At 38.8% G+C, this 22,588-nt stretch overlaps 1 protein-coding gene across 1 annotated transcript in view; it reads right to left on the bottom strand.

Moving 5' to 3' along the window:
* PTPN9 (protein tyrosine phosphatase non-receptor type 9) overlaps positions 1-22,588 on the bottom strand; it is a 70,674-nt gene that overhangs the window by 16,143 nt on the left and 31,943 nt on the right. Inside the window, exons 3-7 of the mRNA XM_070358587.1 lie at positions 20,215-20,304; positions 19,371-19,495; positions 14,168-14,273; positions 5,144-5,254; positions 3,033-3,361 (exon numbers count right to left, since the gene is read on the bottom strand). Coding sequence (XP_070214688.1) covers positions 3,033-3,361; positions 5,144-5,254; positions 14,168-14,273; positions 19,371-19,495; positions 20,215-20,304 — 761 coding nt within the window. The remainder of the gene's footprint in view (positions 1-3,032; positions 3,362-5,143; positions 5,255-14,167; positions 14,274-19,370; positions 19,496-20,214; positions 20,305-22,588) is intronic.

Here is a 22,588-nt window from a genome sequence, read left to right as displayed (position 1 = left end):
AAAAAAGAAAGAAAAGCTACAGACTGAAAGAAAATATTTTCAAACTATGCATCCAACAAAGAACCAGTACCTAGAACATAAAGAACTCTCAAGTATCAAGAGTTTAAAAAAAAAAAAAATCCAAATAGAAAATGGGCAAAAGACGTTTTTACAAAGAGGATATACAGATGGCAAATAAGTACATGAAAAAATGTTCAATAACATTAGCTAGTAGAAAAATGTAAATTAAGACCACAATTTTAATTTTAACTTAGAGGTATCACTACATACCTATCAGAACAGCCAAAATAAAGAAAAAAAAAGCGACAACACTGAACACTGGTGAGGATGCAAAGAAAATGGGTCACTCTGGGACTTCCCTGGTAGTCCAGTGGCTAAGACTCCAAGCTCCCAACGCAGGTGGCCCGGGTTTGGTCCCTGGTCAGGGAACTGAAGCCCACATGCTGCAACTAAGAATCCCATATGCCACAATGAAGGTCAGAGACCCAGCAGAGTCAAAAAAAGAACTAATACATATTTTAAAAAAATAAACAGCCCATTCATATATTGCTGGGGGGAAAAGCAGAAGAATATAGCCACTCTGGAAAACAGCTGGACAGTTTTTCATAAAACTAAACACTTAATTAACATATAACCTAGCAATTCCACCCTTAGCCATTTATCCCAGAGAAACAGAAACTTATTTTTACACAAAACCTAGACATGAATGTTCACAGCAGCTTTACTCGTAATAGCTAGAACTGGAAACAACCCAGATGTCCTTCAACAGGTAAGTGCTTAACTGGTTAACAGTTTACACTGTGGTTCATTCATATCATGGAATATTATTCAGCAATAAAAAGGAACAAACTTGATACAAATAACAACTTGGGTGAAACTCCAGAGAATTATACTGAGTGAAAAAAGGCAATCCCAAAAGTCTATATACAGTATGATTCCATCTATATAATAACATTCTTGAGATGACAAAATCATAGTAATGGAAAACTGATTAGTAGTTACAGGGGTGAGGGATGGGGAGGGATAGAATGGAGAGGTATATGGCTATGGAATTCTGTATCTTGACTGTGCTTTTGTATACACAAACCTACCTGAGTGATAAAAATTGCAAAGAACTAAATACACAAACACACAAACAAAAACTGGGGAAATCTGAATAAGATTGGTGGACCTGCAGTGTGGGAGACCTGGGTTCAATCCCTGGGTTGGGAAGATCTCCAACCCTAACCCACTCCACTATTCTGGCCTGGAGAATTCCACGGACTGTACAGTCCATGGGGTTGCAAAGAGTCAGACACGACTGAGCAACTTTCACTTACTTACTTATCAATATCCCAGTTGTGATACTATACAAAGCTTCTGGAAAATGTTACCATGGGATAGGTGCGGAAAGGGTATACATCATCTTTGAATTTATAATTTTCTCATAATAAAAATTAAATTTTTATTTATTAAAAAAAATCCTTTGAAAGAATGAGGGGGAAAAAAAGGTAAAGTCTCACAGTCCGTGGGCATCCTGGACCGCAGTGAATACTCTTGATACCTACTTCTTAAACTAGAATTCCAAGGAAAACAGTTTGTTGTGTGTAAGTAGTTCTACTGGAACTGGGGGTGAGACACAGGCCTGAAGATGTTGAGCGTTCTGGTTTCCAGCTCCTGAAGTAGGATGTTTTCATTCATTCGATAAATAAAGAGGCAAGACTGGGAATCCTTCCATAACATCGGGATATATTCTCTGATTATAACATGATAGCTGACTTGGAGATGCAAAGAGGACAATCCAAACACACATTTTTAATGTGGTGAAGGGGAACCATGGTAGAAATGACACCTTAAGGCCCCTTCAGTAGAAGCACCAGAGCAGAGTCAGGAATTCCCAGAACAAGGGTACACCCTCTGCTCTGGCTGGGAAAAGGACTGGACACATATAGGGGTCTAGAACCGGTAGGGAAGAACATTCTCCCCACATGATACATGTTCTGCTTTCTCTCTTTTTCCCTTATTTTTCTTTGCATTCTTGTTTTGTTTATTGATTTTTTTTTTCTCAATTGCTTCTTCTCTCTTACCTTCCTTATCTGTTTCCTAACTGGTTATTTTTCTCTTTCTTTTTCCTTCTCTCTCTTTCCTCACTCTTTGCATATTTTTTTTTTACAGCACACTGACTAAGCTGGAGAGGAATTACAAGGGGAGAGAGGTACTCACAGATCCCTAAAACATTTAAGCTATAAAATAATCAGTGGATATCAGCGAGTCTAACATAAAATATTACAAACAGGAAAACTGAGGTACAGAGTAGGGAAATAACTTGGGTAAGTCACAGAGGATATTTTTGGCTAAGCTGGAACTTGAGCCTAAGACCCACTGGAGACAGCTTCCTTAATTTTTAACAAACAGATCTCAAAACTTGGAGGAAAAGAAATTTTTGCTGTAGCCAATGAAAACATGTTAGGATAAATGACAGCAGCAGTAAGAGAAATGATCAGTGCTCTACTGCCAACAAGAGTTATCAAGTAGTTACAAACCAGTTATAGAATTTAGGTAGAAGGAAAATCCCACAGGCTAAATTCCTAAGAGGCAACTCTTCTCTCTTACTGACTGTGTGTTATTTTAAATGGACCAGTACTCCTCCTCAGAAAGTAATGTAACACCATAAACGCTCTAGGCAGAAGCTGCCCAAAAGCAAGGACCAGAGATCACACTTAGAACAAGAATCAACAGCCTACCTTTTGGGCCTCTACTTTTTTTTTTCCCTAAAAGCACTTGCATATCAGGAACACATCAAAAAATGCATCCTTTAGTACACAGTTTCTCCATTGTTACCAAAGACCTTCAGAAACTTCACAGCGTATGCTGCTGGCAACAAGCACCAACAGGTGCCTCTTTCTGGATGAGAGAAATGATGATCTAAGTGAAAGTGGTGCTCCTTAACCTAAGGAAGAGCCTCTCTTAAGGATGTGAGGTGTGGAAGGTGTACTAACACGTGTCACAAGCATCTTGGAAAGTGATTGCTGGCCCAAACCTTCCCTACTTACATGGAACAGTGGAAAGTACCAACTGGGTTCTCACGACGGATGTCTTCGTACTCCTCGTATATACCCCGCTTCTGCCTGGTGCTAACATAGTCCATCAACTCCTGGATGGTCATGGCTTGGGGGTCTGGGACATGCACTGAGTCCCAGTCTAAGGCCGGAGGGAGGGAGAACAGGATGATCTCATCGAAGGGATCTGGGTGGCCATTCATCTGGGATAGAAACTGGAAATTCCAAGTGGCGAGGTCAATTTTGACATATCCACCCAGGTTTTCCGGGAGGCACTCTCTGGGCAGGTGCTGGGTGACCTCAGACGTCTTCAATATCTGAATCTGGAAAGTAAGAGAGAACCACGTGAGTCTGTGGGGAGGGAGGGGCATACAGACAGTGAAGGTAAAGAACCAAAGTACTTCAGAGAATGAGATGAGATTGGCTTGAAACATGTGGTATACTTAGAAAAGACGTAAATGCAGTTTCATCTGTTTAACATTGAAATCCTAGGAATTTCCCAGGAAAGGTTTGATTTTCCACAATGTATACCAAATTCATTCCTGGAATTAGGGGCCCTGTTATAAACATAAAGGTAGGTATAGAGAACCAAGGCTTTATACTATATACAAGGCTTTCCAGTTCCATCTCACATGGGTCCTGGCCTTTTTGACTACCAAGAATGCATAGAAAGTGGTGGTTTCTGTCAACCCCATACTAAGGTAACCAATTCTAAGCCTGTTAGCTTGTCCTTTACTCACAGCTTGGTATGGATGTTCTCAAAAATAGATTTCTAAATGAGAGCAAGATAAGACTAGCCACCCAGAGGCAGGGAAGCCCAGGAAAAATGCTAGAGAACTATAATACTCAATTCCTCTCTTTGCTGCCATAGTGGACACAGCCATATTGGAGCAAATTAGCCTAGTTCGTTCCTTTTGAAATCTGTGTGGAATGGGATGTTTGCCTTGCTTGCTGCTGCTGCTTCCTGGAATGCTGTCTTTTTCTCTATGGCCTCTTCAAGGACCAGCTTATGGCTCACCTCTTTTGTGAAGCCTTCCCTGACTGTCTGAGGCAATATTCTCCTCTGTGTTCCCGTCGAGCCACAGTCCTCTGAACATGTCTTGTCCCCTTTCACAACCATGAACTCCACCGGAGTAATGGCTATGGCCCTCCAGTTTTAATTCCTAAGGCTGAGAACCTGAACTGTAAAGGTGCTCAATATATTTTGAGCTTATACATTCATGTATATACACTTGTATAAAATTCAAGTGTTAAGAACTCACCCAAGGAGTCCTCTCAAAGAGTCACCTGGGAGAGTACCTCTCCTACTCTGGGGTCGCTAAGTCCCTAAGCTTCTACAAAACCAACTGTCTTTAGTTTTTTCCCTCCAACCCAAGTTGCCTCAGCTACAAAGATCTGAATTGTTAGTATTCATATAATCTCATATTCTTTTTAAAAAAAAATCCTCTGACAATATTTTACATTATTATCTTATTCTAGTATATCAATGTTTCCTATACCCTTTCTTTTAAGGGTAAGAAATGAATGAGTGAATGACTAAAACCATAATCTTTGTGTCATGGAATATTCGGGGAATGATAATAGAATTAAGATGATATTAGACAACACTTTTGAAGTTAGGAAGCAACAAGCTGTTTTATGAGAAAATGCCAGGAGTAAAAAGAGTCTGAGATTTTCCTTTACCACCCTGGTGGTCAAAGGGACTGAGTGATACTTCCAGTTGAACAAAATCAAATACCAGCTCAACTGATGTAATTATATTAGAAGCTGTACAAATCTAAATTTGGGAAGTGGTAGCTATCTCTAAGTCACGCATGGGACACATTTCTTCGATACTAGCTGCATGCAAGGTTCTATATCGAGGGGAAGTGCCCAAATTATGTCAAGGTACAAACTTCAAGGAACTTGTAGTACAGTCAAAAAGGCAGCTTGTACAGAGCTGAGTAAAGAATAAAGCAGAAAATGTAAGTGAACACACTAACAGAAGCAGGAAGAGAGACAAGCCAGGAAGGCTTTTGAAGGTAGAGAATTAACTGGCAAGTTTCAACAGCAGAGATGGAACTATACCTATCCAACCTCCAAATAATAAAGTTAGCTTGCCTTACCCTCTCCCGAACTTTATCCTTCAGAAGGAGGCTGATGATGGAATAGGGCACTCGGAACCATATGGGTGCTCCCACAATCAGCACTTTCTTCAAACGAGCTGGAAAAGCTCCCTGTGGAGAATACATGTGTGTGTTAGTCACTCAGTCGTGTCTGACTCTCTGTGACCCCATGGACTGCAGCCTGCCAGGCTCCTCTGTCCACAGAATTCTCTCAGCAGAAATACTGGAGTGGGTTGCCATTCCCTTCTCCAGGGGATCTTCCTAACCCAGGGATCAAACCCGGGTCTCCTGCACTGCAGGCAGATTACCGTCTGAGCCACCAGGGAAGCCCTGTGGAGAACACATACAAGGATTTAATACACCCATTAGGGCACTTCAACAGTGCCTAGTGGGACCTTTGATTATTTAAATCCAAAATTTAGGTTTTCTGCTCTTTTCACCATTCTTACCCAGCAGGGGGAGTCTACAGCCTAATTCAGATTTCACTTAGTGGCTAGAGAAAAAGTAGTTAAAAAGAAAGAAATGAAAGCAACCTAAAAGTCCATCAACAGAGGAATGGATAAAGATGTGGTACATGTATACAATGGAATATCACTCAGCCATTAAAAAGAACAAAACAACGCCATTTGCAGCAACATGGGTGGACCAAGAGACTCTCATACTGAGTGAGTCAGACACAAAGACAAATATACCACTTATATGTGGAATCTTAAAAAAAAAAGGGTACAAAGGAACTTATTCCCAAAACCGAAGTAGAGCCACAGATATAGAAAACAAACTAATGGTTACTAGGGGGTAAGGGTGGGAGAGGGATAAATTGGGAGGTTGGGATTGACATAAACACAATCCTACATATAAAACATGTAACTGATTCACTTTGCTGTACACCTGAAACTAACACAGCATTATAAGTCAACTACAGTTCAATAAAGTGCAAAAAAAGAAATTAAAAGCTGATTTACCGTTCAAAGTAATCATATTATGGAGACATAGATGGGGGCAAAAGTTCAGCCTGGGACACCTAAGAATTATAGGTGAGTATGTTGGAATCCACACATTGAAATGCATGAGCTTTGAGTTATTTGATCTGGATCCATTTAATGCCTGAGAACGACTTCAGAACTTTTGGTTACATTAGTAAGTAAGATATACCCTAAAGATTCTCAAGTCTCTCTGCAGATCTGAAAGAGGAATCTCAAAGGAAACAGATGAGTATCTCCTTACCTTTTTTTTCTGGGATTATATTCCCTTGATCAAGTGAGTTCTCTATGATTTTTATTGTCAGTACAACACCACATTTTCAAAGAAACTCTTATTTGTAAAACAAATAAACAAACTAAAAAAGTAATATTATGTTCTTGTCAATATAAGCTTTATAGATCAAAACTACTCTGACTTTTCTTGTCAGCATAAATGTATACATCCTTACGTTTTAATTATTAAAACTTTAAGGAACAATTAGATCACAAATAAAATGAACATGAAACATTTCTCATAATCTTTCCTTTATATTTATATCTGTGTGTTTATAATCATTTTTGACTCATCTCTTCATCTATTTATATATTCATTCATTCAGTCAAACAATATGATCTCCTGGGCATGAGGACAAATGAGGTCTAAAAGAAAGGAGACACCCTGATCTGCACAAGGCATAGAACTAAATATTATTTCTTTTTAAGCCACAGCTCTTTGTTTCATTTAGTTTCTCAACACTCCAGTCCTGCTCATAGGCAGGGATAATGAGTAATACTGTACTTCTCCTGGGAAGAAATTATTCCCAGCTTTATAATAGTATTTTAAAGTACTGTAATAGCATTTTAAAATATGAAAGATAAATATGAGAAAATCAGCCACCCTATAAATACTAATCACCATTAAAGTATAATGGTAAAAAGACTCTGGTTTATAATAGTATTTGTACACAAAAGCACCATCTCTCTCCCTGTATGATACTGGTCTTACAAAAAAGATGATTTATCCTTGGAGTTTACTATGTTTATACATATATACACGTACATTTTTTAGCCTAAGAATATACATCATAAGAAACATGTAAGACACGTAGTTTTTAAATTTTATTGAAAGACATAACAAAAGACTTTAAAAAATCCATAAAACAAAGCATTCCTGGACAGGTGAAGATGAGGCTGTAAAGTCAATTCTCCTTAAACTAATTCATTATATCCAAATTAAATCCTAAAGTGTCTTATCTACCAGAACTTGACTGAATGACTCTAATGTTCATCTAATCAAAAGATGATGATTTTTTAAAAGCATTTTCTCAACAGATTTATAATTTTGAAAAAGTGATTACCTCTGTGGAATGGCACTGGGGTGTATGAAGGAGGGGTTAGAGACTTTTCCTTGAATTACCTTTTTTGTTTGTTTTTATAATTTAAAAAAAGGTATAAAGTTTGTTTTTAGTATGCATGTTATATACCAGTAAAAATTTAAGTAAAAGCACACAAAAGTGCATGTAAAAGAACAAAAGTGTAAAAATAGAACAATTTTTAGAAATAAAAGAATATAGGGAAGCTTATCCTATAAACTGTTAAACTTCATTATAAGGCTACAATAAATTTAAAAAGTGAGTATGTTGGTCTGGATGCCTAGATTAATAGAACAGGGAGTATAGAAATAGACACACTTACCATATGGAAATTTAGTGTAAGATAAAGGTGTTATCCGAAGTAAGTAGGGAAAAAAGTGTATTAGTTAACAAATATCACCAAGACAGTTATTTGAAAACAAATTATTTTGTCCATAATATTATGTACTATGCATATTATTAAATGTAAAATATGTAATACAGTATATTAAAACTGTAATGAAAAATTGAGAAAACATAGTACTATATGACGAGACATAGTCATATTGAGCAAATTATAAACTGCAAAAATGCTGGTAACACATACTTAATAATATTCCTAATATTCTTAATAACAAATCTTGCAAATTAATGAGACAAACACTTCAACAGAAAAATGGGTAGAATATATAAGCAGAAAAAATTTTTTAAAGAAACACTGATGTTAAATGTGAAAATAAGTTAAAGTTCATCAGTAATAAAAAAACACCAAATAAAGACATGAATATAATTAAAATCCAAATAATAAATGATGATGAGAATCTAGCAAACAAGGATGTTGATGGGAGTATAAATCTGAACTAAGGTTTTAGAGGACTATTTGGCAATATTTAGCAAATTTTAAATGTGCCTACCTTTTGACCATAAATATCTGCTTACAGAAATTTATCCTGAGGAAATAATTCACCAAATATACAAAAATAAATGTAAAACAATGTTCACTGAAACCTTTATAACATAAAAAAATAGAATAAACTTCATTTTTTCTGCTTGGTATATCAACAACAGGAACACTTTTTGCAAGGGACTTCTCTGGTGTTCCCAGTGGTTAAGAATCTGCCTGACAATGCAGGCAGTGCTGCTAAGTCACTTCAATGGTGTCTGACTCTTTGTGACCCCATGGACTGTAGTCCACCAGGTTCCTCTATCCATGAGATTCTCAAGGCAAGAATACTGGAGTGGGTTGCCATGCCCTTGTCCAGGGGATCTTTCCAACCCAGGGATCGAACTGATGTCTCATTATGTCTCCTGCATTAGCAACCGGGTTCTTTACCACTAGCGCCACCTGGGAAGCCAGCCAATGAAGGGGGACATGGGTTCAATCCCTGGTCCAGGAAGATCCCACATTCTGTGGAGCAGTTAAGCCTAGGTGTCACAACTAGTGAGCCTATGTGCCACAAATACTGAAGCCCCCCAGGCCCTAGAGCCTGCGCTCTGCAACAAGAGAAGTCACACAATGAGAAGCCCACACACCACAAAAAAGAGCAGCCCCCACTTGCTGCAACTAGAGAAAGCCCACGCAGCAGTGAAGACCCAGCACAGAAAAAAACAAAAGTTGTGCAGCCATTTAAAAAAGTGAGGGAAAAAATGAGCTCAGAGTTGTATGTACTGACATATAGACGACAAAGATACATTGTTAAGTAAAAAAATGGCAAATTACAACTGCTGAATATAATATACCATACTTGTAAAGAAAAGTACTTATCCTCATCCCATATGTATGTATACCTACATACACATGTACACATTTTAAAAGCTTGGACCTTGGACATACATACCCTAAGTTCTTTATACTGATAATTTTCAAGGGGTGGAATTATAAGTAATAGCTCTGTACTTACTGGAGAAGGCAATGGCAACCCACTCCAGTACTCCTGCCCGGAGAATCCCATGGATGGAGGAGCCTGGTAGGCTGCAGTCCATGGGGTCGCTGGGAGTCGGACACGACTGAGTGACTTCACTTTGACTTTTCACTTTCATGCATTGGAGAAGGAAATGGCAACCCACTCCAGTGTTCTTGCCTGGAGAATCCCAGGGATGGGGGAGCCTGGTGGGCTACTGTCTATGGGGTCGCACAGAGTCGGACACGACTGAAGCGACTTAGCAGCAGCAGCAGCTGTACTTATTAGTTGTATTACCTTCAGCAAGTTCTTGTATTTTCTAGGCCTAAGTTTCTAGATCTATAAAATGGGTACAATAATAGTAATAGCCATCACAACTCACAGGAATGATATCAGGATTAATTGAGGATTAAATGATATCAGGATTAATTAATTTAAACATGAAGTTAGAACTATATTCAAAACATTCAGTAAGTGTTAACAAATATTACTTTATAAGTGCCAGCATTAATAAATTTTCTGAACATTCATGTACTTTTAGTCATGTATTTCTCTTTTTTTTAACTCACTCATTTATTTTTACTGTCGGCTGCACTTCATCTTCTTTGCTGCAGCGTGTGGGCTTTCTCTCATTGCAGCAAGTAGGGCTACTCTCCAGTTGTGGTGCGCGGGATCTAGAGCGCTGCCAGTAGCCGTGGTGCACGGGCTCAGTTTCCCCACAGCATGTGCAATCCTCCTGAACCAGGGATCGAACCTGTGTGCCCTGCATTAGCCGGCAGACTCTTAACCACTGGACCACCAGGAAGTCCCAGTCATGTGTTTCATAATCAGAAAAATAAACATTTATTCTTTGGGCTAGACAAATTCCACATTGTCTAGTAAAGGTAAATTTCACACTGCATGGTTTAAATGGTTCATCTAAAACAATAGTTAAGAGTCCATATGATGGCTACTAAAATAGGTTATGACATTTTAAAATTTAAAACAAGGATTACTCCTAAGAAAGTTACCAAGATGGGGAAAATCTATTCAGAGCAACTTACGAAGTCATAGATTATTTATACTTTTATTCTAGTGTCACAGTAACTATTGGAAATTAATTCACACTGAATAGAAATCTAAAGTGTGAGACTGTGCATTAAAGACAAACTTCTATTTATAACTTTCATAAGAATGAGGATGGTAGGGGACTGCATTTAAAATTTTATCTATTCCCAATGATGGAGCAACAAGTCACTAAAGAGAACATATAGATATATGGATTTTAAGGCAACCAAACTTCTATTTCATTGTTTGAATTTATATAACAAAACATCTACAGTATTTTTATTATTTTGCAGCAAATAAAGGAGGACATACAAACAGCAAAAAAACATCTGAAGAAAAACATATCATGTTTTTAAGGAGTTCAAACAACAAAAAAAGGATACTATTATTTTAAAATTCTATATTCAAAAAAGGAGAAAAATTATAGAATTCAGTAGTGGGACAGTTAAAGGAAACAGATACTCTTATTTGTTGGTGACAATGTATATTTCTTTTCCATTTTTATCAAGGGTAACCTAGTGATGTATAAGAGAGACACAAGAATATTCATAATCTTTAGCCAAATAATCCAACTCTCAGAAATATCTTCTTAAAATAATTTAAGAGAAAGAGTGAAAATAATCATCATAGTATTATTAAACCTGAAAATCTGAGTAATACAGAAAGGTGGTTAGATAGTTAAAGTGTCTATGATATATTAACTTACCAAGTTATTGTGACTCTATTAAAACTGATAAGTAGAAGGCCTATGTTGTGGAAAGGAGAGGCTATTTAGTATGCAGAACTGGAAAAAAAAATAGCTATCCATATGGAAAAAAAGTCAGATTCCTACATCTCATACCATATTCGAAAATCAACTCCAGATGGATTAAGGTCTTAAATGACAAAAACAAAATTTTAAACTTTTAAAAGAAAATAGCTCCTCAAAAAATTAAATGTAGAATCACCATATGATCTAACAATTCCACGTGTAGGCATACACACCGAAGAATTGAAAGCAAGGACTCAAACAGATGCTGTAACACCAGTGTCCACAGCAGCATCATTCACAATAGCCAAAGCGTGGAAACAACCCAACTGTCATTTGACAAATGAATGGATTAACAACACAAGGTATATACATATGATAGAATATTATTCAGCCTTAAGAAGGAATGAAATTCTGATACATGCTCCAATACGGATGAATCTTTAAAATATCAGGCTAAGTGAAATAAAACAGACACAAAGGGCAAATATTGCATGACTCCATTTACACGAGGACCTAGAATAGGCAAATTCATAGAGACAGAAAGTAGAAGAGAGGTCACCGGGGACTGTGGGGCAGAGTGGGGATATACTGTTTAATGAGCACTGAGTTTCTGTGTGGGATGATGAACAGTTCTGAAAATGGATAGTGGTAAAGGGTTACATTGTGAATGTACTTAATGCTACTGAACTGTACACTCAAAATTGTTAACAACAGTAACCATAAGATTGTGTATAAGTGTGTATTTTATCACAATAAAAAATTAATGCATATGGTGCAATCAGTGGTAGAGCAGTAAAAAAACAAATATTTAATATTATTTTTCTGACTTTAGAATAGGGAAGGACTTATGATGCAAAATGTATTAAGCAGAAATTAAACACAGACACATTTAACCATATTAAAATGAAGAACTTTTGTTAGTCAAAAGGACTCTACAAAAAGTGAAAAAGCAAGCTATAAACTGAGTATATGTGTGTATATGTACATACATGTGTATGTATGTATATAGATGTGTATGTATGTACATATACAAGTGTGTGTGTGTGTTAGTTGCTCAGTTGTGTCTGACTCTTTGCGACCCCATAGCCTGTAGCCCACCAGGCGCCTCTATCCATGAGATTCTCCAGGCAAGAATACTGGAGTGGGTTGCCATGCCTTCGTCCAGGGGATGTTTCCGACCCAGGGATTAAACCCAGGTATCCTGCATTGCAGGCAGATTCTTTACCCTCTGAGCTACCAGAGAAGCCTGACATACACACAAAGAGATTAGTACTAATACATAAACAACTACATAAATGGATGATAGGAAAATGGGTAAAAGTCATAAATAGGCACTGTGCAGAAGAAAACATAAATGGCCAATAAATATATGAAGAGATACTTAATCTCACTAATAAAAGAGATTTTGAGTTATACCACAAGATACCATTTTATACCTGTTGATTGGGAAAAATTAAGAAGTACAACACTATCATGTATTGGAAAGGATGTGGAAAATTTACACATAGCAGGTAGGCACAACCATTTTGGAAAACAATTAAACACTATCTTATAAAACTGAATCTTCCCAGGCCTTATGACCCAGTAACTCTACTCCTAGATGTATACTCTAGAGCATTTTCAGTGGGGGTGGTATCACCCCCAGAGGGTGAAATTAGTTCTGAGAAGACTGGGAATGGGAAAAATGGTCCAAACAGACCTGCTCTCTTTGCACACAAAGCACAGATACACATTCTGCCTTAGAGATATTCTCCCACACACTCACCAGAAGACATGTATAAGAATGTTCGCGGCAGCACTGTTTCTAATATTAATAGCAAAAATCATAAAACCACCCAAGGAGCCATCAATAGAAGTGGATAAACAAAATGGTATATTCACCAATGGATGAGGAATTAAAAGGCATGAATCCTTCAACCATCAATTAAAAAGGAATGAATATCAGCTACAAACCACACTAGCAATTTTAGCAACACAGTGATGAGTGTAAAAATGTAAGTCCCAGTGAACAACATGCATTATAATATTCTCTTTCTATAATTTCTGCTGTAAAGCTGTAGTAGTAAATGAACACTTCTAAACATCCAGTTCCACAATACTCCCAAGTGAGGTACTAGAACAAAGACTACACAGACTCCTGGGTGAATGTTTTTCCCACTGCAGGTTGTCATGCAGCGGGTCCTGAAATCAATTTAGTAAGTCACGACTAACACTTTAGAAATATGATATAGAATAGAATAATCAAAATGACTATACAGAGCAAAGGTAAAGTTTGTTTTATGAAGCATTTTTGTTTTATAAATATGTACACAAAGATCTATACACCTATATCCTTGGATTCTGAAATCTAAACATCTCTGAAACCACTGGTTTCTATTGTTAGTTTGGTGCAAAAATCCATGCGACAGCAAACTCTGACCTGAAATTTCACAGGTTATTTATGACCTTTGTTCTTCTCCACTCATTATGAATAATACATTTCATTGCAGAAATACTTGATACTAGAGAGACATACATACCACATTATCTTTTAAAGTTCAAAATATTACATAACACTCTGGACCTAAGAGTTTGAGATAAGAGAATAAGAAACTATCTCTGTATATAACTTTATATGTATGTGTAGACTTAGTGTACATATACCTTTGTGAACTAAATTGCAATGGAAAACATGGTTCCGACTAGACTAAGACAAAAAGTCTGAAAATCACTGGCTAGGTTACATTTTTCACAGACAATGACCATCCCTAACCTTCATTAATTTTTATTCTATAAAACTCCAAGAAAGAGACATCCCACCTTTACAACTCATTGTTCCTGTGCATTTTAATTCCTCCCACTTTACTTTTAAGACTGTTTTTTATTCTGAGGAAGCAGGTATTGGTCATCATTTACAGGTGACCTTTACATTGAACATAATTCTGAAGCTTACATCATTCCTAAACCTCACAAAGAATAGAAAAAAGTAGCCACTGAAGGAGGGTTGAAAGGGTCCTCCCACAGCCCTTCCTTACCTTTAGCAAGTTTAGGACTTTCTTGCCAAGATCCAGCTCAAAGTTGGTGTAATTAGAACCGCACATGTCATAGATAAACACCAGTCCATTCCTCTGAGTTTCAAAGCTGTAAACCAATCATTGAACAAAAATATTTATAAGTAATAAGATGGATGAGGCAGATTGAAAACCTGGCTCAAAAACAAAGAACACAGACAGTGTGTGTGGGACTGAAATAACAGCCTTCCCTGAACACCGGCCTTACAAAGAATTTATAATAAGAAATACATATTTGTACTTTGACCCTGTTTCCTGGCACAATTCCTAAAACTTGGAATTTCCTAGGAAAGCAAGGAAGGTATCCACTGCTATATGAACGAGGTGACCCTTGGAATGCTCTTAGGACATCTAAGGATGCGGGCTGTTTGCCAGAGGAACCAACCACGTGATTAGAAAGGGTTGGAACTTCTAGTCCCACCCTCCCACACCCAGGAAGAGGACTGGCACTGGGACTGAGCTCAGTCACCAATGGCCAATGATTTAATCAATCATGCCTTGTAATGAATGAAGCCTCCAGAAAATGCCAAAAGGATATGATTTTGGAGAATTTCCCGGTTGATGAACACATGAACACACGCAGATGAACACATGTAGCCCTTTCAGAGAGGGCATGGAAGCTCCATGCCCCTTTCCCCATACCTTTACCTCCATGCATCTCTCCTGCATCTCTATGCAGGAGACCCGGATTCGATCCCTGGGTTGGCAAGATCCCCTGGAGAAGGAAATGGCAACCCACTCCAGTACTCTTGCCTGGAGAATTCCATGGACGGAGGAGCCTGGTAGGCTATAGTCCATGGGGTTGCAAAGACTCAGACATGACTGAGCGACTTCCTCTCAGAGAGGGCATGGAAGCTCCATGCCCCTTTCCCCAAACCTTCCCTCTATGCATCTCTTCCATTTGCTGCTGCTAAGTTGTTTCAGTCGTGTCCGACTCTGTGCGACCCCACAGACAGCAGCCCACCAGGCTCCCCCGTCCCCCGGATTCTCCAGGCAAGAACACTGGAGTGGGTTGCCATTTCCTTCTCCAATGCGTGAAAGTGAAGTTGCTCGGTCGTGCAGACTCTTAGTGACCCCATGGACTGCAGCCTACCAGGCTCCTCTGTCCATGGGATTTTCCAGGCAAGAGTACTGGAGTGGGGTGCCATCTCTTCCATTTGGCTCTTCCTAAATTATACCCTCTTATAATAAACTGGTAACATATTAAGTACAATGTTTGAGTTCTATAAACTGCTCCAGCAAATTAATCAAACCCAAGGAGGGGGCATTGGACCCTTTGATCTATGATCAGAAGCAGAGATGACAACCTGGACTTGCCACTGGCGTCTGAAGGGACAGTCTTTTCGGACTGAACCCTTAACTTGTGTAATCTGAGGCTATCTCCAGTTATATAGTGTCAGAGTCGAGTTGAACTGCCAAATGCCCAGTTGGTGGGGGAGAACTGCTTGATACTACGGAGGAAGAAGCCCACATGTTGGAAATTGAATTATACTTATTGATGCATATTTATCCAGATTCATCAAGTACCAAACTCATAGTCTGAGAATGTTCCAGAGCATCTAGGTTATCAAAATTTGAACTGTTTTCTCCTTTATTTCTGAATCTGACTATCCAAATTCTGTACCATACTATGTTTAACTCAAAAACTTTTCTCTTCCATGAAAGTCTCCCTGATAATTGTCACCAAATGTACTACCATCATTCACATCCCTCGAAGCCCCACAAATCTTTCTGTGGATTTTTCTAGTGTCTCTTAATATACTCCAATTTTGTATAGCAATCTCATTCTCTCCTAGAGGGCAAAAACATGTTTTGTTCACCTCATTACCCTCCACAGTCCACAGCACAGTCCTTGCAAATATAATGAATGGTCACAGAATTGTAATTCAGTGGGCTCGAAGCCCATCACTAAGAAAACACTGTGGGTCTATGAAAAACTGTAAAACAAAATTCTAAACTCAATGATGATGTATTTATCTCTGATGACTTTAATGAAGGAAGAGAAAAACCTACTAATGGTCTTTGGGAGGCATCTTAAAAAGTAGATAAAGAGCTGGTGGGCCTATTCCCAGATTGAAGTTAGGGACAAAAAATATCACTTGGTCCAATCTCCTTAATTCCTAAAGTTGCACTCTTCCACCAAGCCCGATCTTCACCTGCTTCTGATCTGCACACCTACATGACTGTTAGAAATAAACTATTTGATTGGACTATTCACAGATGAGAGCAATAGTTTTCACATGTATTGACATTCAAGAAAACTTTTTGATACAAAACAAATTCCTGAAATCAGGAATCTCAATGTTACTTTGTATCCTTATTTTTTGTTTCTGGCATTACCTCCTGGAAACCTCCATAACTTCATCCTTTCAACATAATACGAGACAGAAGCACCTATCCATGAAGTAGCACTTCAAAAATCTCTGAAGTAGAACCAAGTTTCTATACGGACTTAATTTCAAATGGCCCCTCACATGTTAAAGTGAGAGCTATATCTTGTCTCCTTTTTTCACGACCCCAGAGAGACTAATTTACCAAGATCAAAGATGCTGTGTTAAATGAGTGGCCCAGCATTGAGAAGACCACCCACATCTAGAGATTTCGATTCTCTCCACAGGCTCAATAAGGGCCAAACCAGAAGAATTACAGGTTTCCCCCTCATAGCTCCAGCCCGTGGCAGGGGATTGAAACAAAGAGAAATCAGCACCAGAGAAAACAGAATTTAATAAAAGAAGTTATAGTGCATAATGATGCAGATTCTATATTCCTAGACCTGAAACTGCTCATCCTTTGAAGTCATATGAAATACAAATGCAATAGCATTTTTACTTCCCTGGGTACAGAATATAAGGTTCATTATTCAACAACAACGCTAATTCCCTACTAAGAATAACTGCTTCCCTACCCTATTGAGACTGATTCCTGAACTAGGATATAACTGGGAACACCAAGAAGACTACTGCTGCCCCTGACATTTGCTTCAAAATAATCAAAAGTAAAAGGGTGGGTGCTGCTGCTGCTAAGTCGCTTCAGTCGTGTCCGACTCTGTGCGACTCCATAGACGGCAGCCCACCAGGCTTCCCCGTCCCTGGGGATTCTCCAGGCAAGAACACTGGAGTGGGTTGCCATTTCCTTCTCCAATGCATGAAAGTGAGAAGTGAAAGTGAAGTCGCTCAGTCATGTCCAACTCTTATCGACCCCATGGACTGCAGCCTACCGGGCTCCTCCATCCATGGGATTTTCCAGGCAAGAGTACTGGAGTGGGTTGCCATTGCCTTCTCCAAAAGGGTGGGTGAGGAGCTATCAACAAAACAAGACTGGTTTCAGATCACTGTGAAAGAAGATGAATGATAGGCATGTGAAAGTTGATATGATTTGCTCTCCACCATGGGGATTTAGGAATTTTCCATCATATGATGCTGATAAGAAGGTTCCCTGCCCTCCTAGAGCTTACCACCCAGTGGTAGGTTAAAAAAAAAAAGCATAAGATAAATGACATCATAAAGCTATGTATAATTAAATACAAAATGATTGGTATTAGTAATAACTGCTATTAAAGTCAGAGTAGAAAGAATTTTATGACTAGTTGGAGGGGTGAGGGAGCCAGGCACAGAAATGGGCCTTCACAGAAGGGCAAGATTTAGTGAAGAGGGTTTCCTCCTCTTCCAAGGTAACAAAGGAAAACAAAAGTTTCTACTCACTGGTAGAATATTTCATTTAGGGGAAGAAAAGGGCTCACATTTATTTAGCCTACATGCACCCTCTGAAAAACGAGGAGTCACTGAGGATTTTTAAGAAAGTGATGGAGATCATGAGAACAAAGTTTTAATTACGTTTACCTTTGTGGTATTCCTATGGGATTCAATACTCTCACTGGAAAAAGCAAGCTTTGGTCACTGTCATGCCTGTATGAAAGCTCTGACTCTAAGCTGCTCAAAGAGGAAGCCAATGCTAAATTTCCGGTAAAAGAGCCTTCCACTCAACCCCCTGAGGTAAAGAAACATTTCAAAGGGAGTTATAGTTCAGAAATTATGTCTGAAGAACAATCATAAGAAAGAAGAACTGAGAAATCCTTTCTCCTTAGTAACTTCTCGTTTTTAGAATAATGCTGTGGGTGTGGTTTGGATATATCTCCCCCTGAACACCACCAGCAGAAGCTAAGTACATGAAAGTAATAATAACAAGGCAGGAGCAAAGTGAACTAGACACAGAGCCCCACCTCAGAAAATCCTTCGGCTATCCCCATCCTCTAAGTACAGAAGTATGACTAAGGTGCTTAGCTGCCTCTCACTATCTCCAGTCTCAGCCCTCGATATATGACTTCTAAGCCAGAGGACCAGTGAATGACGCTGGGAGCAATAAGGAGCCACACTGTAAATGGTGGGCACGAGGGAAAAAAGGATGTAAGAGAGAAAGATGACATAGTAGGAGTACAGATAGTTCTGACCAAGAGTGAAGAAACCAGGGTCTTAGACTTAGTTCAGTCAATATGTGATGACTGTAAAAAAGCCACAAAACTTCCTGGGGCCTAAGTTTCTTTGTCCATAGAACAGTAAAAATACTATTTACCTAAGAGCAGGAATGGAGACATGACCCAAGCTGGTTCTTTTGGCTTATAGAGGAGCCTGGTGGGCCACAGTCCACGGGATTGCAAAGAATCAGACACGACTGAGCGACTGAACACACAGCACACTATTTATAAAGATGATTCTGCTTAACTTATGCTCTTGGACTCCTCTCTCCTGAATGCTGATTCTTAAAATCCTCAGCATTATTCCACTTTTACAGATAAAGAAACTGAGGCTCCAGACGGTTTTGAAAATCAACACCAGGGGAGAATGGTCAGAAAGAACCAGCACAGGTCATCTTACCTTCACACTCTTTCAATAAGTAATTCTCAGTACACTAAGAATGGCTAGTTAATTAGCTTTCTTAGCTTCTGTTACCCTGAAATAGAGCCAAGCAGGTAAGGATGCAGAATACTCATCATCTTGATAGTACCTGGAAACACGCCAAGCCCTTAAGGACATGGAGTGTTTTCTATTCATAGCACTGCCTAAGGCACATCCTAGGAGCACGGTGAATGTACTGCTGAGTTTAATCAAATCAAACACTGTCACTTTCCCATCTGGATGTAGAACACCCAAAAGATAATGTCCAAGCTCACCTATCCACAGCTCTGTCCAGCAAGTAAAACAGAGCCTGAAGTACCACATGCTGGACTGACTTGTGGGGATGATGTAATCTGGCAGTGAAGAGGGCGATAGAGGCTCCTGTTGGGTCCCGAACATTCTAGAGCAAACAAAACAAGAAATATTTAGATATCAAATAGAAAAATCACAGAAATCACTAAGGCTTCTTATAGGCTGGACAAAGGTTTGCCATAAAGAGCACAGATGCTGAAAATACTTCTCTGACTTGCATCAATTGCTCCAGAAAAGGAAAAAAACTTTTTAATCATCCCATGTCTGACTCTCAGCACTCCCAGGATCATATTCCTATGGAAGGAAAAAACTATGTTCTCTTAACTCTTCAAGTACAGAGAAATTAAATTAAACAATGGTCTATATTGGCTGCCTAGCTAATTTCCCAGGCAGGATAGTGAAGAAAAAGCAACAGGAGAAAACCATAGAATACGACCATGGTTTCCACGCTCTGCCTTAAAAGTACCACTGGACACTTACCTGAAAGGCTGTGGTCTCTAAGTGGAGAGAACTTACGTTAAATAAGGAAGGACAGGGCTCTGACACGCTGTATACAACTCCCAAAGGTCCTGACTGACCTTAATGGACCAGTGAGGAAACTTTTCTAAAACTACTAAACAACTGAGTTTCAATTTTTTCAATTATTACTAGAATAATTTTATGCCAAACTTCACAGCTGTTTTACATCTATTCCCCACTATTAAGACTCTAGATTCAGGATAAGACATCTAGGAACAAAGTCCAAAGAGAATAATAGCTACAAAAGGAAATAAAGAGATGTTACAAGAGGGTTTCATAAATACTCACTAAGATGGTGAATTTTCCACTAAGGATCTCAGAACGGAGAGGTTCCTCATGAGGTTTCAGCTTCACAATGCCCTCCTTCCTTCGTGTTTCCTAAAAATAAAACAAGCAAGATAAATTAATATAAAAATACTGTATGACAGCTTTATGTAACCACCAAATCTCACAGATAAGGGATTTTAGAAATCAGCTTATTGAAACATGAATTCCTTTGTAACCTTCCTCTAGGCCAACTGTTAGCAGAATTCTTGTCTAATGCTACCTTATCAGCCCCTCAGAGCTTAGGATCTTTCCTTTGAATGAGTGATAAGCTTAACCCTGAAGACCAATCAATATATATCAATCATTAGAGTACAAAGCTAAACTTCTTAAACATGCAGCAGCACTGATATTAAAATATGCACCTAAACTGCCTGGAAGCATATATCCTAACACCTCATCCAGGCTTAGGCTTCTTCTGTCTTAAACAGGACCCATCCCCCCACTTAGTATCCTCTGCAACAATAGCTACCATGATTTCATTTTAATTCATCTTCACAGCCACATTCTTTAAGCTCACCCTCAGCTCCCTCAACACTCATTCCATCACATTCTCATTTCCTCCCAGTCTAACCATACCACCCAGAGCTCCTGCCCCAGTGACCAGGACCTTCCAGTCACTGAATCCAGTGCGCATCTTTAGTCCTCCTTTTAATAAGGTTGACCACTCACATTCTCTTTTTCCTAAGAGATTCTCTATTTTTTATTAAAAAAAAAAAAAATACTCTCTTGGTTTTTCTATTTCTTCAGCTACTCCTTCTAAGAGTCTTTTGTGGGCTTTTTATCATTCATTTGTTCACTCATTTCACTCACTGACTCATTCATTCATTCTGCCAATATTTGTAGAGCAACTATTATGTGCCGGGCCCTGAACTAAGTGTTAAGAACACTGTGGTGAATACAACAAACTAGGTCTTTGTTCACATTCTTCCCCAATTCATCCCCAAATCAAATTCAAATGCCTGCAGAGGCAAGGCAGCAAGTGAAGATAGTATGCATGCTGGAATCACAGGAGAGTGCGTGCCTTCCCTAAACCATGAAAATTTAACTTTAACAAACACTAGTGAGAAAAAAGCAAAAAGTATGAAATGAGGTTCTGCTCTACACATATCCCTACTCCTCACTCTCTCCCCAGATGCCCACCCCCATTCTCATGGCTCCAATATTTAGCTGCAATATTCTACTGTGGTCACTCTGAAGTCTCTACTTCCAGTCCAGCCTTCTTTCCCAAACCCTAGACTCATATCCCAACTGCTTGGAGGACATGTCTATTTGGCTATCCCACTGGCACTTCAACCTTAACATGGCCAAACTGAACTCACGGCCTACTCTGTTCACATACCCATACCCCTTCAGTGTCTCTTAATTAGTAAATGCCGCCACCATTTACCACCCTGTTGCCCAACTCAGAGACCTGGAATCCACCACTCCCCTTTCCTCACACACCAATTTAAGTAACTTATTCTATCAATTTCACTTCTAGAATCTACCCACTTTTTCTCTATTCCCACTAACACTATGCTTAATGACATGATTCCTAATAAGTACAGCAGCCTTCTAATGGATCTGTCTCCGCTATAGCCTTTCTGATCCATCCTCTAAAGCACAGTGAAAAAAATCTTTCCAGAAAGCATGTTTGATCAACACATTTTACTGTTTATACTGTCAATGAATTTCTCTGCCCTTAAGAAAAAGCAGATACTCTCTGATCTGGCCTTGTTTACCTCTGTTGCTCAATCTCCTGCCATACTCCCACCCCTACTGAGCATTTCCGCTCAGCTCAATTTCCCTCTTGCCACTAGGCATCTGAACTTGCTGTTCTCTCTGCCATACTCCCCCACTGTCCGATTCCTACTCACTCTTCTTACTTTAGAAGTCATTTCCTTCAGGAAAGCTTCCTTGAGTCTCCTAACTAAATTTTCTTTCCACGGAACACAGTTTTGTTCTATCATAGCTTTTCTGTAATTATTTGCTTACTCTCTCTTTCTAAACAGTAATCTCTGCATCTAGAACATAGTAGGTATATAATAAATAACTGTTGAATAAATGAATATTGAACAAGATGATCCATAAAATGGGTGTAAGTGAGCTTTAGTCTTAAACTCATAAACTAATCCCAGTGCCTCTTATCCCCCTCTCCTTTTTTTTTTTTTTTAATTTGTTTAGGGAGAGTCTAAATATCTTCAGAAGGATTTTCTGACTTCAAGGTAGGGCTCTTGGATACTGCTCCACTTCTTCTTCTTTTTTTTTTTTTTTTTATGGGAGTGGGGAGAAACACCATGTGTACAGACTGGCAGAGACAACAGCAACATAAACAGCCCCAGTGCCACACAGCAAG

This window comes from Bos mutus, chromosome 21 (genome assembly GCF_027580195.1).
Source record: "Bos mutus isolate GX-2022 chromosome 21, NWIPB_WYAK_1.1, whole genome shotgun sequence".
In the NCBI taxonomy this organism is placed as follows: domain Eukaryota; kingdom Metazoa; phylum Chordata; class Mammalia; order Artiodactyla; family Bovidae; genus Bos; species Bos mutus.
This window is presented reverse-complemented; position numbering and strand designations above follow the sequence as displayed.